General features: G+C 42.2%; 1 protein-coding gene and 1 pseudogene across 6 annotated transcripts in view; one reads left to right on the top strand and one right to left on the bottom strand.

Annotated features, from left to right (window-relative positions):
* LOC129825647 (angiopoietin-related protein 7-like) overlaps positions 1-4,346 on the top strand; it is a 20,199-nt pseudogene extending 15,853 nt beyond the window's left edge.
* Positions 4,347-6,957: 2,611 nt separating this feature from the next.
* Positions 6,958-23,542, bottom strand: part of snx9b (sorting nexin 9b) — a 29,749-nt gene continuing 13,164 nt past the window's right edge. The window contains exons 5-19 of one of the 6 annotated variants that reach the window (XM_055885168.1): positions 17,178-17,255; positions 15,118-15,283; positions 13,912-14,035; positions 13,539-13,626; positions 13,265-13,390; positions 12,945-13,062; positions 12,633-12,763; positions 12,391-12,494; positions 12,198-12,301; positions 12,037-12,114; positions 11,836-11,912; positions 9,481-9,570; positions 9,113-9,227; positions 8,872-8,963; positions 6,958-8,520 (exon numbers count right to left, since the gene is read on the bottom strand). In XM_055885168.1, the coding sequence (XP_055741143.1) occupies positions 8,473-8,520; positions 8,872-8,963; positions 9,113-9,227; positions 9,481-9,570; positions 11,836-11,912; positions 12,037-12,114; positions 12,198-12,301; positions 12,391-12,494; positions 12,633-12,763; positions 12,945-13,062; positions 13,265-13,390; positions 13,539-13,626; positions 13,912-14,035; positions 15,118-15,283; positions 17,178-17,255 (1,539 nt within the window). In that variant the 3' untranslated portion in view covers positions 6,958-8,472. Of the gene's footprint in view, positions 8,521-8,871; positions 8,964-9,112; positions 9,228-9,480; positions 9,571-10,066; positions 10,093-11,835; positions 11,913-12,036; positions 12,115-12,197; positions 12,302-12,390; positions 12,495-12,632; positions 12,764-12,944; positions 13,063-13,264; positions 13,391-13,538; positions 13,627-13,911; positions 14,036-15,117; positions 15,284-17,177; positions 17,256-23,542 lie in introns of those variants that run through there. The other 5 variants (XM_055885169.1, XM_055885170.1, XM_055885171.1 and 2 more) reach the window with 5 other exon arrangements.

The raw sequence follows: 23,542 nt of genomic DNA, 5'->3' as shown, positions 1-23,542 counted from the left end.
AACGAGAGTTCACGTTTCAGGGTAGACCTTAAACCTGAGGGACAAATGTTAATTAATCACTTTAAATAAGTAAAAACCTCAGAAATTAATTGTCCAAAGCAACAAAATAACCAGGGCTTTACAACAATGGTGAAAACTTGGGAAAATCTTGGGGTTGAGTGGTTTAACATTTTTGCAGAAGTTGGACATTTCAAAATGGTAATTTTCTGCGAATTTTCCATTTTTGTTTGAATGAAAACACATACTGTTAATGGGATTTGGAATGACCTAGACATTCTCTTTTGGGTGGCATTTTAACTTCTGCTTGTCCGTGTCCGTATCTCCATACAGTGTGGATGGGGAGGACAGCCAGTACTGTCTCCATGTGTCTGGGTTCAGTGGGACGACGGAGGACTCATTCAGCTGGTACCATGACAAGCAGGGCTTCAGCACCCCCGACACAGGCAACATCTGTGCTGAGATATCCCACGGAGGCTGGTGGTACAACCAGTGCTTCTACGCCAACCTCAACGGAGTCTACTACAGAGTAACAACCTCCCCATACAGACACACACACTGCACAATAAATTACCTTGTCAGATAGAATGTAAATGGTATGTGAATGTTTGATAGAGGTATGTGTAATGATAATCAAAAGTATATTCATAACCAATCATACAATCAAATGTTTTTTATAATCCCCTTTTTACATCAGCAGTTGTCACAAAGTGGTTTACAGATATTTACAGATCTATAGGTATCTGGTCACCGGTATTCCTCCCTGTTAGTACCCTGACCGCTGACTGACTGTGTTTGTGACCCCACAGGGAGGCCGGTATTCCCCCAAGGGGAAGAACCCTCTAGGACCAGACGGAATCGTGTGGTATTCCTGGAAGGACTCGGACTACTACTCTCTAAGGAAAGTCAGTATGATGATCCGCCCACGTACCTTCCGCCCACGCATGTCGCCCTGAGAAACCACCGCATGGCCATGACAACCACCCCTGATGACAGTCAGGCTCCATGATGGCTCGTCTGATCTGATGACATCACCACAGACGTACATGCTCCACACTTTTACAGTGAAATGTGATGTAACCTTACTCACTGGTCTGGACAAGGAGATGGATTTTCAAAGTGTGCACATATTTTAGAATGTGTGTGGATATATTTTTGCATAATGTTTACATTTGCATATGTGGCCATGCCACCAATAAGCCTGAAGTTCAGTGAAACAGAGCAACAGACTGACAGGCACAGGAGGCTGGTGAGGCGAGGACGGCTCATAATAATGTCTGGAATTGTGTGAATGGAATAGTATCAAACACATGGAAACCACATGTTTGAAACCATTCAATTTATTCCGCTCCAACCATTACTGAGTCCATCCTCCCAAATGAAGGTACCATCAGCCACCTGTGCTCAGTGAGAAGCTCAGTCCTGGATACTGTGGCATGTTGTGACCAATACAGACAACAACAGATATTGTCCAGTGAACTCTGAGAAACAAGTATTGAATGGAAATGGGTGGCACACGTCGAGTAGTCCTTTGTGTGTGTGTTGACCTGTCTAGAAGATGGCTGGAGTTATATAGATTCCACAGTCCTGTACTATAATAACATGACTGTGCCAAACTAACAGCCTATTGCTGGAGGGAAGAAGGGGAACTTCCCTCCTATAGATCCACAGTCAGGTGGACAATATTCTATACAGTACATAACATGCTATATATTATACCATACATAATATATAGAAGAGAAAATACACGGTTTAAACTGTTTAAACTGCAATGTGTGTTAGTGTGAAGACTAAGGGCTGAATCCCAACTACAAAAACACAAAACTCAGATTCATTTAAATATAACGTTCTTACATTTTAGCAGATGCTCTTAACCAGACTGACTTATAGGAGCAATTAGGGTTAAGTACCTTGCTCACGGGCACAGACAGATTTTTCACATAGTCGGCTTGGGGATTCAAACCAGCAAACTTTCGGTTATTGGTCCAGCACTATTAACCACTAGGCTAACTACCGCAGTTCTTAATCTACGGACCCCCAATCCCGGATCCGGGATCATTCTCATCAGAAACGCTGACTAGAATAGCCTAGCCTAGCACCACAGGGATATAATATAATATAATTTCATGAAATCACAAGTCCAATACAGCAAGTGAAAGATAAACATCTTGTGAATCCAGCCATGTCCGATTTTTTAAATGTTTTAGAGCGAAAACACAACATATATTTATGTTAGCTCACCACAATATTCAAAAACACACCGCCATTTTTTCACAGAAAAGATATCTTTCACAAAACCCACAAATAAAGATAAAATTAATCACTAACCTTTGAACAACTTCATCAGATGACAGTCATATGACATCATGTTATACAATACATTTATGTTTTGTTCGATTATGTGCATATTTATAGCCAGAAATCGTGGTTTTACATTGGCGCCATGTTCAGAAATGGCTCCAAAATAGCGAAAGTAATTACAGATAGCCACGTGAAATACAGAAATACTCATCATAAAACTTTGATGAAAAATACATGTTGTACATATAATTAAAGATACACTGGTTCTTAATGCAACCGCTGTGTTAGATAAAAAAAAAAATAACTTTAGTAAAAAGCACAGCATGCAATAATCTGAGACAGCGCTCAGCCATTCTCCGCCATGTTGGAGTCAACAGAGTCAACAGAAATACGAAATAACATCATAAATATTCCCTTACCTTTGATGAACTTTCATCAGAATGCAGTGCCAGGAATCCTAGTTCCACAATAAATTGTTGTTTTGTTTTATAATGTCCATTACTTCTGTCGAATTAGCAACTTTGGCTAGCATGTGTAGCTCACGTGTCCAAAGAACTTTACGCTAATGAACGAAAACTTCACAAAGTTATATTACAAATCGAATAAACTGGTCAAACTCAGTTGAGAATCAATCTTCAGGATGTTTTTCTCATATATATCCAATAACGTCCCAGACGGAGCATTTCTTCATGTCTATCTAACGCAGTGCAGACAAAGACATGACATTCCTAATGTGCGCGGCCAAGTACTGGCAATCTGCCTGACCTGTCACTCCAAAGGCTCTCATTCGGTCCCACATCAGGCTAGACGCTTCATTCCACGTTCTACTGCCTGTTGACATCTAGTGGAAGGCGTATGAAGTGCATACAGATCCATAAATATAAGGCAATTGAATAGGCGATGCCTTTCACAGCGACCCATTTCAGAATTTTCACTTCCTGTTTGGAAGTTTGCCTGCCATATGAGTTCTGTTTTACTCACAGATATAATTCAAACATTTTTTGAAACTTCAGAGTGTTTTATATCCAATAGTAATAATAATATGCATATCATATGATCTAGGACAGAGTACGAGGCCGTTTAATTTGGGCATCAATTCATCCAAAAGTGAAAATTTCGCCCCCTATCCCTAAGAAGTTTTAAACTGCAGTTAGCGTTCAAACACAAGGAAGTGTGGGTGTTTATGGCCTTGTGTGCAGAATGAGATATTTAACTATTTGTGTGTGTAGAGTGAGATACACTACATGACCAAAAGTATGTGGCCACCTACTTGTCGAACATCTCATTCCAAAATCATGGGCATTAACATGGGAGTTGGTCCCCCCTTTGCTGCTATAACAGTCTCCACTCTTCTGGGAAGGCTTTCCACTAGATGTTGGAACATTGCTGCAGGGACTTGCTTCCATTCAGCATCAAGAGCATTAGTGAGGAGTGGCACTGGTGTTGGGCGATTAGCAGTCGGCGTTCCAATTCATCCCAAAGGTGTTTAATGGGGTTAAAGGTCAGGGATCTGTGCAAGCCAGTCAAGATCTTCCACACCGATTTGCGAAAAACCATTTCTGTATGGACCTTGCTTTGAGCATGTGGGCATTGTCATGCTGAAACTGGAAAGGGACTTCCCTAAACTGTTGCCACAAAGTTGGAGGCCCAGAATCATATAGAATGTCATTGTATGCTGTAGCGTTAAGATTTCCCTTCACTGGAAGTAACGGGCCAAAACCGAACCATGAAAAACAGCCCCAGACCATTTTTCCTCTTCCACCAAACTTTACAGTTGGCACTATGGATTTGGGCAGGTAGCGTTCTCCTGGCATTCGCCAAACCCAGATTCGTCGAACTGCCCGATGGTGAAGCGTTTCACTCCAGAGAATGCGTTTCCACTGCTCCAGAGTCCAATGGAGGTGAGCTTTACACCACTCCAGGTGACGCTTGGCATGGTGATCTTAGTCTTGTGCAGTGGAAATGCTGGAAACCTGTTTTGAGGCCAACATTTTTAGCAAAAACAAATACATTCAAAATATATATAATTGGGGGGGCATGTTACTAATAAAGCCGTATACAAACACAGTGTCTTTTTTGTTTTCTTGAGTAAGGCAACTCCAAAATGCAGGGGTTTCAGCCTAGCTCAGTGTTCTGTCACTCATGTGGACACTATGTCACCGCCAAGTCTAATGTTAATGCAACCTTTATTTAACCAGGTGGGCCAGTTGAGAATAAGTTCTCATTTACAACTGCAACCTGGCCAAGATAAAGCAAAGCAGTGCGACAAATACAACAACACAGAGTTACACATAAACAAATGTACAGTCAATAACACAATAGAAAAATATATGTGCAGTGTGTGCAAATGTAGAAGAGTAGGGAGGTAAGCCAATAAATAGGCTATGGAAGCGAAATAATTACAACTTAGCATTAACACTGGAGTGATAGATGTGCAGATGATGATGTGCAAGTAAAGATACTGGGGTGCAAAAGAGCAAGACGATAAGTAACAATATTGGGATGAGGTAGTTGGGTGTGCTATTTACAGATTGGCTGTGTACAGGTACAGTGATCGGTAAGCTGCTCTGACTGCTGATGCTTAAAGTTAGAGAGGGAGGTTTAAGTCTCCAGCTTCAGTGATTTTTATAATTAGTTCCAGTCATTGGCAGCAGAGAACTGGAAGGAAAGGCAGCCAAAGTAAGTGTTGGCTTTGGGGGTGACCAGTGAAATATACCTGCTGGAGCGCGTGCTACGGGTGAGTGTTGCTATGGTGACCAGTGAGCTGAGATAAGGCGGAACTGTAAATCTGGCCTCTTTCTACAGCTACAACCTGAAGATCAATGACGTCATCACAATTCGACCTTGTTTTTTCCCCCAGAGTTCCCAGTTGTTTTGAAAGCACCATAAATCCAGAGAATGACAGACTTTGATGGACCGCCGCGCCACCTTCCTGTTCAAGTGAGCACAGCACAAGAAGGTGAGTCTAAAAAATGTATTGTATGCTGCTTCATAAATGATGTAATATGCCAGGTAGATATGCATACTGTAGCTAAGAAAGTAATACTAAGTGTATGTTGTGCAGTAAGATGTTAGTAGCCCATGTGCCTCACCCTAATAATTTGGTCCATATACCCCTCTTCATTTCCCCTACTGTTCTGACTTGGTGGTGCACATTTAGCCTTTAACCTGTTTTAGAGAAATGTAATCATTGAATATTGTAAGAGCTTTCATTGTCTGCTTATATGCCCCCTTTATTTATCCTATGGTTCTTCTGACTTTGTATACAGGGAGAACACTATAAGAACGGCCCATGTTCTGAATTCTGGCACTGTACATTCAATAGTGCTAAACAAATAGTTATATTGACTACGCCCGTTCTACTGTAGCTCGCTCAATGTCTTAATCGAAATTACAGATTGCCGTCACCTTATACCATAGTTTGTACATCTCAATTGTCAGTAGACACCACATTTGGTTTAGCAAGTCAGCCATATCAGCTATGTTTTTTTAAAAGGCAGTAACTGAGGCTGAATAAACTGTTTTTCGCTGCCAGACAAGGCTCCGCTGATAGCCAGGTGTAGCAGTGGTAAGACATTGGGACTGCTGTTGGGACAGCTTTATGTAGGCCCTAATAGTTTGTGGGCACCGTCTGTCACTGTTATAGTGCAATTAATGTATTGTTTAGTGTTGTGTAGTGGCTTTGCTGGCATGCATCCCACTTGTATTTATTTTCCCCCATCAAGATTTACATGCTAAAATCACTACTGGTCTTGTGTGCGGCTGCTCGGTCATAGAAACCCATTTCATGAAGCTCCGGATGAACAGTTCTTGTGCTGACCTTGCTTCCAGGGGCAGTTTGGAACTCGGTAGTGAGTGTTGCAACCGAGGACAGACAGTTTGTATGAGGACAGACAGTTTGTATGAGGACAGACAGTTTGTATGAGGACAGACAGTTTGTATGCACTTCAGCTCTCGCCGGTCCCATTCTGTGAGCTTGTGTGGCCTATCACTTCACATCTGAGCCGTTGTTGCTCTTAGACATTTCCACTTCACAATAACAGCACTTACAGTTGACCGGGGCAGCTCTGCCAGGGCAGAAATGTGATGAACTGACTTGTTGGAAAGGTGGCATCCTATGACACTGCCATGTTGAAAGTCACTGAGCTCTTCAGTACGGCCATTCTCCTGCCAATGTTTTTCTATGGAGATTCCATGGCTGTGTAGTCGATTTTGTACACCCGTCAGCAACGAGTGTGGCTGAAACAGCCACATCCACACATTTTAAGAGGTGTCCACATACTTCTGTATATATAGCGTATTTAACTCTTTATAGAGTGAAATATTTAACTCTTTCTGGGTGTAGAGATAGAGACCCAGCTGCACCTGATTTCAGTCAGAGCTGGGTGCAGGCAGAGTACAGGGTGAAAGACCTCTTTCATTCCACCCTCATAATCAGCACAAACACACTCTTTGACGCTCCGCTCTGCTTATAGACCAACTCATTCTCATTCCTATCCATCTCTACAGAATTTTGAGACGGGGGAATAAGGGGCCTGCTGTGTGTGTATATGAGTGTGTGTGGGTGGGTGTCGTCCCAAATACACAAGTCCGGCAGAACAAGACATGACTCACACTCACTCCTACAAACACACTCAAAGAAATGCAAACGTGTACACGGAGAGTACAAATCATTTTTATTAAATCAAACTTAATTTCTCCTCTTTCTGGGTGACAACGTATCGCAAATATTTCTATACATAAAATACCTCAACAACCAAAAAGCACATGCATCAGATAGAATATATATTTCTTTGTATTTATGTGACGAGAATAGAAAGAGGGAGATTAAATAATGATTGAAGATTGCACTGCGGTATTAAGTGGAGTGAGGCAGAGAAGAGCTGTCATAGACACCTGGATAAAGGCATGGCTGTGTCCCAATTGTCTTAACACATTTCCTTACTAACCACTGCTATGTAACGATTCGATAGGTGAAAGCAATATTGTGAAACCGCTCAGCTGTTTTTGAAGGAAAGAAAACAAGGAAGCAATTTATGAGTATTGGGACCCAGCCACCATGTTTGGCACTGGCTTTGGGAGAAGCATTGGCTCGCTGATGTTTGGCTTCCATGGACGAGCAGTATGCTCCCATTGCATAACCTCTAACATTCCCCATCGGAGTCTGTCCTTCCAGAAGGGAGAAAAGCAGAACTCCATGTTTTGGAAAAGATATGAATAGTAAAAAAAAAAAAATCAGGCAGGGGGGAATGAGCGAAGCATGCAGTTCTATTTTCTACAGAACGTCAACAAGGCACAGTGGCAGGAAAGGGTCGAGCTTCCTGTTAGAGATCGAGGAAGTGAGTGAAGGAAGGGGCGGGCACTGCCAGCAGTGTTCAGACCCACTCACAAGCAAGGGGCGTGGTGACACACTCTCTCTCATATCTGCTGGAACTTAACTGACAAGGCATAATGCAACATCTCTACTCTGAACTGTGAGTGTGTTTCAATCACTTAAAAAAAACATAAACACAATTTCTGTTGAAATGCTGTGATTAAAAAATGCTATGATAAGGTCCAAAAGATGATCAGGGGATAATAAAGAACCATGGAGCAAAAAACAACATCCACAAAAGCGTGCTTGGTCAAGGGAGAGATCCATAACACATCCATCCAAACATTACCAGGGAACCAAGGTAGTGGAACTGAGGAAGTCATGACTAGCCCATGGATTCAGTCAAACAAGGAAATGCAAACAGTATCCTCTTTGCCAGGGAACGAGAGCTGCTCTTTGACCTCTGCATTTTGAGTGAATCACTGAGGCAGTGAGGGCAATGCTTAACTGTGCAATATGTTCAATGAGGGCCTGAATGTTTGTCATGTTACCCTGACCTGAGACACAGGAAGAAGTCAGTGTTGTTTCCTGTTGGACTGGGCTGTTTGGTGTTGTATGTGGCACCCACTGTGCATCAGGCACCGCTGCAATCCACCCATCTGGGTTTCGACTGTCTACACCTCTCCCTAAACAGGTCCTAGACTGTTTAAAACAGATTACATTAGCATCATTAGCTAACGACTGCAGGAAATGAAATTGCACTGAGCGCAAAGGGAAAACGCAACAGAGTGAGTAATAGAAAAAGAGAGATCTCTTGGGTGTTGAGCTGTTTCTTGCATTTTCAGTCTTAGGAGGCAGGTTTACATGGTGGTGAATTGACTATGTGCTTGCTTCAGCTTCTCAGCAATCTGCCCAAACCAGGAATAAAGAGAAAAATCCCATTGAAAGCCATGTGCTGAATGCCTAAATAAAAACATTCATCAGATTGGAGCATTGTTGTATGTACAGATGCATCTATTCATAGCAGATCTTGTGACCAGGGTCGGAGACAATTGCATGTAAGCATGTGGAAATGACCCATTCATTAATATAATTTCAATGCTAGCAATACTCATTTGCTTTAGATCCACTGTCATTCAGGCAAAGAACTCATAGGTTTTCTATTTGAGAAGAAGCTACTGACATTTTAGCTAAAACTGTGTTTCCTGGCTATGTGGGAATGTTTCTTTGTACAGGGTGGTCTGGATGACTGTTCTTACCGTCTCGTAGAACTTCACTTGCTCCTCCAGGTACAGCTGCATCACCCTGTTGTAGTCGTAGATACGGTTGCTATGGAAGTGGTTCATCTCAGCTGTGGGCGGGGAGAAAACAGGAAATCCACTGTCACGTGATGTAGTATAGATGATGGAACCATCTCTTTATACGCCACAGGCTTACAGTACCTTGTGCTAGCACATTTAACCACCGCTAACACATTTAGCATTAGCCCAGTAGCCTTACCTTGTAGTGCATATGACATGGTGCCAACACGTTTAGCCATGGTCACTTTGTCTTGAGGGGTGATCTTGCTAGCTGCCACCAGCCGGTCTCCCTCCTTCACCTTCTCTATGGCCGCCTAACAGTGAAAAGACAGAGCAGTCTTCAGCTTTACACAAAATCCTAGGGATTCAACTTTACAGCTATACTGGATTAAACATGGATCTACATTAATAGCAAAGACACTGTAGGTCCTAACCAAAATAAAATGCTTTTGTTCTTTTAGCAATGTTATTTTCATATGGTTGTTATTCTCTCGCTCTCTCTCCTCTGCCCTAGGCTCAGTATCATGTGAATACCAATCTCTCCCTCCCTCCCCTGTAGGAGCCTACCTTGTGTACTCCAATGGTGTCAGGGAAACATCCCAGAAGGCCTTTGTACTCATTGTTGTTCTCCATGAGGAAGTGCAGGTCTTTCCTGGGCTACAGGGAGAGAACATGGACAATTAGATATCAATCACACACACAGCCGCACAACCCAATATCCCCTGCAAACAGAGCAAAAGCCAATTCGCATAACACTTTTAGTACTGAGCCAGAAAAGCCAATGAACAAGATGAGTACAATAATACAACTGTGACATCATCAGAAAGAAATGTAATAGCAATGTCTCAAATTGCAAAAAACAGGAAAACACAAAACGATAGACAAATTACCAAAAACAGAGATAATAAAGAACCATGGAGGGAAAACAACACCCACAAAGGCGTGCTTGGTCATGGAAGAGATCCATAACACATCCATCCAAATATATATATCCAAATATATATATATATATAGACAGCACTGTGTGAGTGCTAGTAACTACCCAGGACTGGAAGTACACAGCTAATGCTAATGATTGGTGGAGGTCAAAAAGAAGTCAAACAGAGTCTGGACCAAGGACAGAAACCTCTGGACTGGAGCAACACATGCTTACCAGAGGAGTCCTCCATGTGGACGCTGCTGCGACAACATCAAAAACAGGGTGGGGCTTTGATTTCAGTACAAACCACACTACACCATCATAGATAAGTCAGAGAACTGATATTCAAACATTATGTTCAACTGAACTATCAGAGGAACGTAGGGAACAGATTTTGCTCTGGTTAGTGCTGGTGGCCTTAAATGAATGTCATGGAGTAATCATACAAGTCTTGACCTCTTCCCTTCAGATAACACACATCTCACACACAGGATGCTTAGTGAAAGGGTCAAAAGAAGGTCAGAACTAGGATATAAAACAGACACTGTGAAGCCACAGGAAACGCACGCGGACATCCAGGAAGTGACATCAGACAGGAGCCGCTTGGGGCGATGAAGAGAAAAGAGAGACCAAAGGAACGGGAATAGAGCACAAGGCCTCTGGGGCTACAGGAAGTACACAGAGCAACAGGAAATTGCCCCCCCTCGCCCAAAGCTGCTCCTCAAAGTGTACATTCCCTCAAAGGCTTATTTTGGATTCCAAGGCCTCAACAACAACTGAGACTAAAAAAACAAGGCTACGTCTGATGTATAGCACACATTTCCTTTGAAATACTAATAAACTTATTTACAGCCCTTGAGCAACTACACTTTCAACAGGAGACTCTTCAGCAGCCTCTGAGTGGAATAATCTGTCTGTGTTAAAACTATTCCCACTCTGAGTAGCATTAAAAGGAAGTTGAAATCCTAGTTAATGGATAGTGTGCTTGTGTGAACAATCCCTCCTAGCCCAATGATGATGACCAAATAGAGTTCCTTTGTGTATAGTGTGTTCTTATGACTAAGTAACCAAATTGACCTGCCAATTTAGATATATATATTTTTTTTATCCTGCCACATTATGCAAAACACTATCATGAAAGAGGAGCACAATGGAAATAAGTCATAGACCTTTGTGCTTTTTTGTGTTCATCCTCGATGATTCTTAATCAATTCAATCATTTTGTATGCATATTGTTGGATTCTAGCTGGAAATATACTTATTCATTTTACTATACTAAAACGTATTGATACTTTACATGTACAAGGAATGTATATGTTGGGGTCAATGAAGGGTGGATAGGAATCTGTCGGATGGAAATTTATTGAGTGAGTGCAGAAAGTTCATATTCTGTTCCTAAGGAGGGAGGTAAAGGGCAACAGTGTAGTTAGTCTCTGTTAAGGCAGGCCAGCTGCGGAACTAGAGAGGAGTGTGGAATTCGGCTCGAGGTTAAGTCAACAGATGAAGTGAGAAGAAACCTCTGGGAGGGGGGCCAGAGGGGCCCACCACAACGACCCTCCTACTACAGTCCTATCTCACACACATACACACCCACCAAGGTTCTAGCATCAGGAAGGGCCATGGCTACACCAGTGAGAGAAACCAATTAAGTTCCTGCCTAGCGACAGAGATGTATTGGCTGTTAAGACATGTAAGGAGTTGACCCTGCCTAGTAGGAGGTTATAAATATATGTGCTTGTGTAATCATGCTTTGTCTTTGCAGGTGTATGACACAGTGGGTGAATAAACTTGGTTTGAGATTTTTCCTAGTCATCCGTTTGAGTTTTTACTCTGTTTTTTCAGAACCTAACAGTATCTTTTTTTTTTTTTAAATGATCAAATAAAATAAAATGGAAATTCAATTCTGACACTGAAAATCTTCTGATAATTTCTTTGAACCCAGAGGAGATACAGGGTTAAGAGAGAGAACTGCAGGTTATGACACGTCTGTACTGGTACTGTACCTGCTCAGCCACCATCTGAGCTATCTCCTCATAGGTCTTTCCTGCTGAAGTCATGGCATCGGTGAGGGTGGCCTCTCCTGCAGATACAAGAACCTGTTTTTTACATTACACGCAACAACACTTATATTGAACCATCTAAAACATACAGAGATCTATATATATCCCATTTAGTGGAGTAAATGTCTGTCCAAGCAGGCCTACCTTGGTATCCACTGCTGGTGAAGACAGACGAGAGGTTCTGGAAGGCCTTGCCAATCCTCTGGTACTCTTTGGGCAAAGCTGAGGACACACAAATTCGGTCATGTGTTATAACTATGTAGCCTGCATAGCTGCTGTGTAGTGTTTATGTAGTGTATACATACGTCCTGTGCATCTCTTCCAGTGCTCCTGGCCCACTGTGAGTAGGTCCTTCACACCATCATCCATAGCTTTGGTGAAACGACTGAACTGATCACACTTCTGCTCCCTGTTACGCAATGGAAACAAATGAAGAAAAACACCCCATAACATTTCATATTGTGTATGTCTGCTGCAGAGTGGTGTGATGTCACTCACACTTCGATGGGGTCCAGGTCGGGGGCTTCAGGCTCTATGGAGGAGAAGATCATCACTCCCACATCCTCGTCTTTCTCTGCTTTTCTCTTCCCTGTTTTCCAGTCCTGCAACAACACACAGTGCTCAGTAGCCAATCCTCAGTGTCAGTACCAGTCCTGTGCAGTCAGAGCTCCATGTCCAGTCTGATACTGCACCCCTCTGCTGTTCCTGGGGGAGGAAGATGAGGAAGACTCCTACTGTACCTTCTCGTCCTTGTAGGTCAGGAAGAGTTGGAAGACGTCGCTGTTGGAGACCACAGGGTGCCGACACATCCTGGTCATCCAGCCCTGCAACCTCTCCATCCTCATCTTGATAAACTCCTCCTCAAAACGCCCTGGCAGAGAGGGAGGGAGGGGGAAAGGGAGAGAGAGCAGATATAAGCGGTGTGCATTGAAAGGAGCACCCCAGGCTCCCCATATACCTTCCTACATTAAGTGAACTCCTCTCCTATAGGATAGACAGAAGGTTTCTCAGTGGAGGAGAGAAGAGGAGAGGTTAGCAGGTGAGTCTCTCACCTGTGACCTGCTTGTCCGGTAGAGAGGGGATGGGGATGGCTGAACCAAACTTGTCCAGTAGCCTCTCATACAGCCAATCAAAGTGCTTGTATCGGTGATTGACAGGTCTGTTTGTGGTCTGCAAACCAATCATACAAAGTTAACATGCACTACAATGCCAATGGGTTGGCATAATATTGGCTTTCGGCAACTGCAGCTTTTCTCTGAGACAGCTCGTTATATCAGGCATTTGGACAATATATCTGTCCCTAGAAATGATAAAGCCAGAAACATGAATGACCATTCACATTGATACTAGTAGTGGTCCCACAGACACTTACGTTGGGTATGACATGGTACTCGATGTAGCTCTTCAGGCCGTACATCTTGGTGCCCTTCTTGGGGTCGGCTACGACACAGTCCAGCTGAGCCTCTGGATAGGACCACACTGGACCAACCTCCCCCATCTGAGACGGAGCAGAGACAACCCTACTAAATCCTACAAGATAAATCCTACAGCAATTTGAAGACTACAGTACAAAAGATTGCTAAACAACACAGCCAACCACACTCCATTCAATGTCCAGTACTGATGAAAGTCCTCCACCAACTCACATAGATGGTTATCTTCTCCTTTCCCTTGGGTGGTTGCTTGCAGAGGAGGAACAGCTCAGGACCAGACTTGGAGAACCCGGGGAACCTGCTCAAAGAGGAACAAACAGGGGTAAAGGTCAGGGGTTAAGTGTCAGGGGTTAGGTAGAAAGGGACACTTGACAGTCTGGAAATCCAACGGCAATGGTTTAACAGAGTTGGGCTAACTATCCTCCACCAAACGTCTCAGATTCTAAACCGCAAACTAAGATGGCCAAACTCTGTATTTTGACTCAATGTTTATCGTGGGTAAAATCTGGGTAAAAGTGGTCTTTAGGTCATGGCTAGTGTTTGTGGGTTCAGTGTGATGGTTTGGAGTCGTAGTCAGCTGTCTTACTTGTTGAGGGAGATCTTCATGGAGGAGCCAGTAGCCCCTCCTCTCTGGATGGCCCCTCCATCTCCAGACTCAGAGTTCGACTTCACATCATCCCACTCATCATCCCACTCATCGTCCTCCGCTCCTACCCACACACACACACACACACACACACACACACACACCCTTAGTAACCAAATACATGGAAGAGACACCATACAGCATAAAAAGCCTAAAACCGAGATCAGAGAACATGCACTAGACCAGTGGGTTTCAAACCTCTCCTCGAGTACCCCCAGACATTCTTATTCCAGAGCTAGCACACCTGATTCCAATCACTAATCATTAAGCCCTTGATTAGAGAATTAGGTGAGCTACTACAGGGTTACAACGAAACATCTTGGGTGCCCAATGAGAGGTTTGAAGAACACTGCACTGCACTACCCCGTGCTATGTTTTGAGAGACAAATGATAAATATACTGTACAGTATGTATCCAAACAGAAACAACAAACCTATTATATCAGTCTAGATAATCAGTTAGATATATCCTCAAAACCAACCAATTAAGTGTTAAGCTATAAATAATGTGAATAGCTTTCTTGAGAGAAAATACACACAATGCAAACACATGCCTGCAATAGAGAAAATAATGTACATTTACTGGTTATACACATGCCAGACATGTTCTTAAAACAAAAAATAGTCAACACTCGCACAAACAGGGAAACCCTCCCAGCAGGCAATGCATGGTGGGATACCTGACCAGTCAATAAGGTAGGGATATGGATAGATATCTTTGGAAGGAAAAAGAAGAGGCACTTTGTTATTTCGTTTATTCAATCAGTCACTTCTTTACTCAGGATATAAATAGTTTTAAAAACAGGAAGTGAAAAACCAAAGCCAGCAAAAACAAGTGATCTCATAACTATTGATGACATCATCCTCCCCTGTTTAAGACCACACCTAGAAAATGCATTGCAAAACACCACTCTTCATGTATGCCAAAGGCTATATTCTTAAAACCCAAAACATAGATAGTAACAATGGATTAAGTTCCTAAAACGAGAGGGGGAATCATTTTTTCCCCAATCTTTCTGCAAGTCTTTTGCCAGAAACTTGCTAAAGTAGGTCTTTACTACAGTATTACTAGCAAATTATTACCAAAGTGTTAAGGTCCATAAAGGGGCCCTCATTGCCCTTTAGTTCCTCTAGAACAGTGACTTACCTGGGCCCTGGTAGGCCTGAGGATGGCTCGGTGCTGTGGAGCCCCAGGGGTCAGGGGCAGCACTCTTGCCTGTAACGGTGCCCTCTGGCTGGGCCGCCCAGTTGTTGGAGGAACCTCCCGTGGTGTCCTGGTTCCATACCGACCACGGGTCTTTACCATTACTCGCCTAGAGGAGCGAGAGAGAGGAGAGAGAAAAATAGGTAGGGGTAGAGGACAGCCTTTTTAACAATCAACCAATACTGGTTTTAAATGACTTGTCAGGGAAAGAAGTGACAGGGTATATAACTTGACTTGATAGAAATTTGAATATAAGACTGCTTGAGAAAAATTGACATAAAAAACATGAAACAAGGAAGAAAAGATGGTGTTCTCACTCCAACCCTTACCTGTCAGACTCCCTCCCCACACATCCCACTCAAAATACAGTCAGGCAACACAGTGTGATTGTGTGTTGGATGGTATGGAAGTTGAACCCTGGACTTGAAGGTACAGAGTGTTTCCTCAAGTCACACAAAATGATGCAGAAACATCTCTCTCGCACAATGCCACTGTTATCTAAATAATTGAGAAATTCATGCCTCGTATTCAAGTCCAGCATTGTGACGCACTGCACTGTACCATTCAGATCATGCCAAGGCACGGCAGGATGCAACATGTCACTGTAAGCATTTCTCCCAGTCATTTCCATGGCTGGAGGACTACATGTGGTGAAGGACAACACAAGCAGAACAGACACACATCTCATGCGTTCTACAGTCAGTCATTCATTCATTCACTGAGACCATAGAAGAATTTTGCATCAAGACAATCCACAGGACAACTGCATGCCATGTGTATGGGGCAGACGTTGGCCATGCCGCAAGCATGTGTGTGTAGATCAGGGCTGTTCCTGGAGAGCTACCCGTCTCTAGGTTTTCACTCAAACCCCAGTTGTAACTGACCTGATTCATCTCATCAACCAGCGAATTATTAGAAGCAGGTGCGCTAGATTAAGGTTGGAGCGAAAAACCTACAGGACGGTAGCTCTCCATGAACAGGGCTGGAGTGAAAACCTACAGGACGATAGCGCTCCATGAACAGGGCTGGAGTGAAAACCTACAGGACGGTAGCTCTCCATGAACAGGGCTGGAGTGAAAACCTACAGGACGATAGCTCTCCATGAACAGGGCTGGAGTGAAAACCTACAGGACGGTAGCTCTCCAGGAACAGGGCTGGAGTGAAAACCTACAGGACGGTAGCTCTCCATGAACAGGGCTGGAGTGAAAACCTAGAGGACGGTAGCTCTACAAGATGGGGTTGGAGAGCCCTGTGTGGATGGTGTGTGTGTGTGTGTGAGATGTGTGCGCGTTTCGATAGGAAGTTGCTGACCAAACATCTCCATCATAGGCTACTTACAGTAAGCCACAAAACAAACAGAGGGAGAGAGAGTACATTAGAGGACCACAGTGGTGGGGGAACACAGGCTCATAGCAGCTGTAGTGTGTTACCACAGAACAAACTGCAGGAGTTTTGACTTATTCTGCTGAATTGTCCAACACTTTGTTTACAACATATAAAAACAATGGTAGAATTGAGACAAATGATTTCTGGCTCTTGCTTGGTGGGAATAGCTTGTTCACTAATCACTGTAATAATTGATTGGTTATAGGGAACCGTGAATGTTGAGATCATTCGTTTGGTGTTTAGTGCTGGTAATAAGAAACATTGATCTATAGCGGTGCATGTTGTATCAGAGATGTGCTGATCAAGTTTATTCATCTGTGATGGGATGCGTGTCTGGAGGTGTAGGGGGTCGGTAGGCTTGATTCGGCTTCTGATTTGGAGGTTCCAGTTAACAATGACCCTTATCAACTGGCTCCAGGTCAGTTGTAGTTTGATGGGCAGAAAGTAAGTGGACCCTGGTTTAGGGAGTGGAGTGTAGGAGAGGGTGTGAGTGGTACAATTTAAGATCGTGCTCTTGCAGGCTGAGCTGGGGGTGGGTTGCAGGGGGGAAGATTTGAGATGGGAGGTGGGGGACGGGGCCATGCTCGTGCCCCTGACCACCACTCAGTGCTGGTTACCTCGTCAGGGGAAGAGGAGGAAGGGGGGGCCGGGGTGTCGGGGGTGTCCGGCTGAGGACTACAGGCCCCAACATCCACCTTGAGGGGAGAGAGGGTGACATCATCACAAAGCGCCTGCGAGTGAAGGGTAACCTGGGCAACGCGGACCCCAAGCAGGGGCCACAGTGAAGTAAGAATATTTGATGACAGACAGTAATTTGATGTTCTGTTGTTGACTCCTCTCTAACTTATAATAGGGGTACCATGTCTTCACAGTTGTATAGCTATCCATTTTCCAAGAAAAATAAATAGCTTGCATCTAGCATACAGTGCCTTGTAAAAGTATTCAGACCCCTTGGATTTATTGTGTTACATAGTGGGATTAAAATGGATTTAATTGTCATATTTTGTCAATAATATACACAAAATACTCTGTAATGACAAAGTGGATAAGTAAAAAAATATATATTCTGAATACAAAACGTAATAACTAAAATATAGTTGTTGCATAAGTGTTCGGTCCCTTTGTTTAGGCAAGCCTAAATTAGTTGAGGAGTCAAATTTGGCTTAACAAATCACATAAAAAGTTACATGGATTCACTTTGCGTTAAATAATAGGATTGGTAGATGGGTAACAAATATAGGGCTGTGGCCGACAACAACATAAAAAATAAAAAAATAATTGTCAACCGGAAGTAGTCTGTTCTTTCAAACAATCGATTGGTTGAAATTTTAAAACATGTATTTTTGCATATATAGACACACCCAATGTGCCCTCTAAGCAGCACACGTGCAAACAGTAGCCCAAGACTGGCCAGAAATACCAGCCCACAGACAGAAGCACAAGATTAAACTTCAATTTCTACAGCAGTGGTCACCAACAGGTCGATCGCGATTGACTGGTCGATCTTCAAGGAATTTCTAGTCGATCGCCAAACATTTCTGTAAAAAAATAAAATAAAGGATAAAGCCTTGTTTTCCTCTTTTTTTTGTATTTGTCTCAGGCTGTTGGTGGTACGTGCACCCGATTTAGCTTCCCTGCGCCAGGTAGGCGAACTGTTGCCATTTTGAACCATTTCATGTGTCTGAAGGTACAAACTCTGCCTTCCCGGCGTGACCAGAGACTAAATTAAATTAAGTGCACTACCGCTGGCCAATTGGATGGCTCAGATGACCGTGTCTACAGTAAGGTAGCAGGCATTACAAGAAAGATATAGCAAAGTTGATACAGTGAGATTTCAAAACGTTTAAAACCATGACTAGAGAGAGACTGTCAACGAATACAGCAAAGAGCTGCTGTTTGTACGAGTTCATGTTCTTCCTCAGCACTGTCAACACTTTCTATTCAACACTTGTATAAACCATAAAATGCGCATTCTTCCTATTTCCACTCAGCACTACAACAAGCACTGCAGCAGTAATGAACGAGTAGGAAAGTGTATCTATAGGATTGCATTATTAACAGCTTGGGTCTTTTTTTATATCGAGGAATATTTCACTTAATCTGTTCATAGGAGTAACAACATGAATCTGTGGATGAGGCATAAATAATGCGGTGCGACTCGAGTTTCGCCATCAGCTGGAAGACTGTGTGTCTTTTTGGTCAGTGGAGGAAAGGAAGAGTGGCGGGATGTTGAGAAGTGGACCCTCAGTCTGCTGCTCTCTCCCTCTGCGTACACTTACCATCAGATGCAGGCACCACCAGCCCAGTAAAATTTAAATAAAAAGCGAATTATTTAAATGCTCACTCAGCTGTGCTTCACAAGTAATACAACAACGAATCTATTACTGGTGTGATCATATTAACTTTTTCAAATGTTCTTACGTTACACCTTTATTCTAATATTGAGTGAATAAAGCATTTTCCACTAAGACGCTCGGCCAAATGGAGTTTGCCAAAAGGCACCAAAAGGACTCTCGAACAATGAGAAACAAGATTCTCTGTTCTGATGAAACCAAGATTGAACTATTTGGCCTGAATGCCAAGCATTACATCTGGAGGAAACCAGGCACTGCTCATCACCTGGCCAATACTATCCCTATGGTGAAGCACGGTGGTGGCAGCATCATGCTGTGGGGATGTTTTTCAGCGGCAGGGATTGTGAGATTAGTCAGGATCGAGAGAAAGCTGAACGGAGCTAAGTACAGAGAGATCCTTGATGAAAACCTGCTCCAGAGCGCTCAGGACCTCAGACTGGGGAGAATTGTTCACCTTCCAACAGGACAATGACCCTAAGCACACAGCCAAGACAACGCAGGGATGGCTTCGGGACAAGTCTCTGAAATCCTTGAGTGGGCCAGCCAGAGCCCGGACTTGAACCCGATCGAACATCTCTGGAGAGACCTGCAAATAGCTGTGTAGCAATGCTCCCCATCCAACCTGACAGAGCTTGAGAGGATCTGTAGTGAAGATTGGGAAAAACTCCCCAAATACAGGGGTGCCAAGCTTGCAGCGTCATACCCAAGAAGACTCGAGGCTGTAATCGATTACAAAGGTCTTTCAACAGAGTACTGAGTAAAAGGTCTGAATACTTATGTAAAAGTGATACTTCAGTTTAATTTGCAAACATTTCTAAAAACCTGTTTTTGCTTTGTCATTATGGGGTATTGTGTGTAGATTGTTTTTTTCCCTCACCAATTGAATCCACTTTAGAATAAAGCTGTAATGTAACAAAATGTGGAAAAAGTGAAGGGGTCTGAATACTTTCTGAATGCACTGTATATGGATCTGTGCTATTTACTTTGAACTGGACTGTGTTTACAGCATGAGCGGTTGAGTAGATGCGCTTGTTTTGAGATCAAAGTGAGAGCTGCATGTAGCCACGTGTGCACATTTTGTTCATATCCTTTGCTAGTTACTGAGTTATTAGCCCAGTTATAGATCATTTGTAGTCAGCAATAGGGGAGTGATAGCTTCCTACAAGAGCACAAAATGTGTACATTTCTAGACCGGTAAAGAGCTTTTTTTTGTCATAAACAGGAAGTGTTGTATTTTGAGACAGTCTTGAATAAGTTAAGAGGCCAGTAGTCAGAGGGTAGCATAATTTGTCTGATTCTCTGTAATAATGGTATGGGAATAATAATGCATTTTATTTTGTAAAGTGGTTTCTTGCATCACACAACACTTTCAGTCACATTGTCTGAAGGACAACTGGATAAACTGGTTAATGTCAAGCCCTGCATTCTTTTTTCCCGAAAGTCTCATAGAATGTAGGCCTACATTGAACACCACACAGTGGCTGCTACTGTAGGCTGAATGATTTCCATGTTAAAATGTTATGGGATGCATTTTCTCCATTATTTTTGATGCTATGCAACTCTGGTAGGCCTACATCATGATGAAATAGCCATGGTCACTGTTAAAACTGTAACTTAAAGCGGGTACAGCCTCAGTGCACTGGAACAAACGTGCACTGGAAGTTGAACAGAATTTTCACAACGTTCAAGTTTGCACTCGGCATACCTGAAATTTGCTCAGTGCCGGAAAACAATTGAGGGAACATTGGACACACCTAGGGTTGTGGCGGTCACGACATTTGGTCAGCTGGTGATTGTCAAGCAAATAACTGTCGGTCTCACGGTAATTGACCATTAATTAACAAACACATTTAGCATCTCCTGGCTTCCACACAGCCTGCAAGCCATTTTAAAAAGTACAATAAATCCATGTAATATAGCCTACACCTACACAATAAATCCATGTAATATAGCCTACACCTTCACAATAAATCCATGTAATATAGCCTACACCTTCACAATAAATCCATGTAATATAGCCAACACCTTCACAATAAATCCATGTAATATAGCCTACACCTACACAATAAATCCATGTAATATAGCCTACACCTACACAATAAATCCATGTAATATAGCCTACACCTACACAATAAATCCATGTAATATAGCCTACACCTACACAATAAATCCATGTAATATAGCCAACACCTTCACAATAAATCCATGTAATATAGCCTACACCTACACAATAAATCCATGTAATATAGCCAACACCTTCACAATAAATCCATGTAATATAGCCTACACCTTCACAATAAATCCATGTAATATAGCCTACACTTACATAAAAATCCATGTAATATAGCCTACACCTACACAATAAATCCATGTAATATAGCCTACACCTACACAATAAATCCATGTAATATAGCCTACACCTTCACAATAAATCCATGTAATATAGCCTACACCTTCACAATAAATCCATGTAATATAGCCTACACCTTCACAATAAATCCATGTAATATAGCCTACACCTTCACAATAAATCCATGTAATATAGCCTACACCTTCACAATAAATCCATGTAATATAGCCAACACCTTCACAATAAATCCATGTAATATAGCCAACACCTACACAATAAATCCATGTAATATAGCCAACACCTTCACAATAAATCCATGTAATATAGCCTACACCTTCACAATAAATCCATGTAATATAGCCTACACCTACACAATAAATCCATGTAATATAGCCTACACCTTCACAATAAATCCATGTAATATAGCCTACACCTTCACAATAAATCCATGTAATATAGCCTACACTTACACAAAAATCCATGTAATATAGCCTACACCTACACAATAAATCCATGTAATATAGCCTACACCTACACAATAAATCCATGTAATATAGCCTACACCTTCACAATAAATCCATGTAATATAGCCTACACCTACACAATAAATCCATGTAATATAGCCTACACCTTCACAATAAATCCATGTAATATAGCCTACACCTACACAATAAATCCATGTAATATAGCCAACGCCTTCACAATAAATCAATGTAATACAGTCTACACCTACACAATAAATCCATGTAATATAGCCAACGCCTTCACAATAAATCAATGTAATACAGTCTACACCTACACAATAAATCCATTATTTATTTTAGACAGTTCTAAAGAAGCATGATATGACGAAAATGTAGTCTAATTGAGAAGAAAAGAATAGCATACTCTGAGTTGTCCTTATGTTAGGTCTTGATGTGGGCTACACTAGTTCATTTAGCAGACAAGATTTGCCTCTAATTCCGTTGCAATATTTTATAGTATGAAGAATACAATTGAACAAAGCGGAATAAAAGATAAATATTTTCTCCAAACGATTTGAGGGAGTGTGCATATGCGCCTATTCTGTGTTGAGGTGTTAACAAAGAAATAGGTACTCCTATATGCTTAATATAGAGTTATTAATGTAACTTTAGTTGTTCTACAAACGTTGGGCTATATTTAAAAAAATAATGTAATACATTGTAAGGCTGCATGATTAGACGAATGATGATTTGAAAAAAGTTGCTTGAAAGGCATGAGCTCTGCTTTGTTTTTTTGAACAGGCTTTTTGTGCAGGCTGTAGTCACCACAATAGTCTCTCATTCACAATTTGACAAGCACATAATAATGCCTCGAATTTCACAGCAGCATCCCCTTTGTGGCCGTAATGCATCCTAAAAAATCCATGCCTTTTGTGGCCCGGAGTGCTGCGTTGTTCCCTTCTCCCTGAGTGTGCTGCGCAATCCGATGTGCCTCTCACTCACATGGCTCTCTGTCACATGATCTGATCTGTCTCACAGGCTACAAGTGAAGACAGACACATCGGGGACGCAACTACGCACGTCCTTATCCAATTCTGAGGTGCATATTGAAGATAATAGAATAACTGCCCTCATTTACTTTGTCAGCCAACAAGATGAATAGGCCTAACGAACGGCAAAAGCACTAGCCGATGTCAATCTACTATCCCCCATAGCACAAAAGTCGACCTATTCTATTTTGTGTAATAAATAAATATTCCAAACATAGTCTTATTGTGGGATGAAATAGATCCAACATTAATATAACCACTAGCATCAAAAAAACGTTTTATGCAATGTGGCTAATGCAACGGATCAGAACATTTAGCTTAAAATGTTGATAAACTATTAGGCTAATTCTTCACATTAAAAGCGCAGCAATGCGCACATGGTAGTAGGCTATAAGTGCAAATTTTCCATTAGCGGGAAAACACCATTATCAAAAGTGACTGCAAAATGCAAATATGCATGTAATGCTTTTATTATAAAAGGTGCATTTTTATGCTGAAAATTTACTTCCCCAAACTTGAAACTCATCATTTTAAGAAGTTATTTGGCCACTTTAGTTGTGATACAAACCTTTAAAACATTTGGCCTGTGGGCGAGGCTTCATGAGGTTTGTGACTATGATTAGAAAAAGTCGCAAAAAAAAGGCATTGATTCTTATGCTGGGCATCATTTACAAGTGATAATATATCATATCAGTAATAGGCTAATATTGTCACCCATCAGACTATTCTTGATTTAATATTGTCTTTACATATACTAAATAATAC

The sequence above is a fragment of the Salvelinus fontinalis genome, chromosome 27, assembly GCF_029448725.1.
Source record: "Salvelinus fontinalis isolate EN_2023a chromosome 27, ASM2944872v1, whole genome shotgun sequence".
NCBI lineage: Eukaryota > Metazoa > Chordata > Actinopteri > Salmoniformes > Salmonidae > Salvelinus > Salvelinus fontinalis.
The sequence above is the reverse complement of the archived record's forward strand: the minus strand, read 5'-3'. Positions and strand labels throughout refer to the sequence as shown.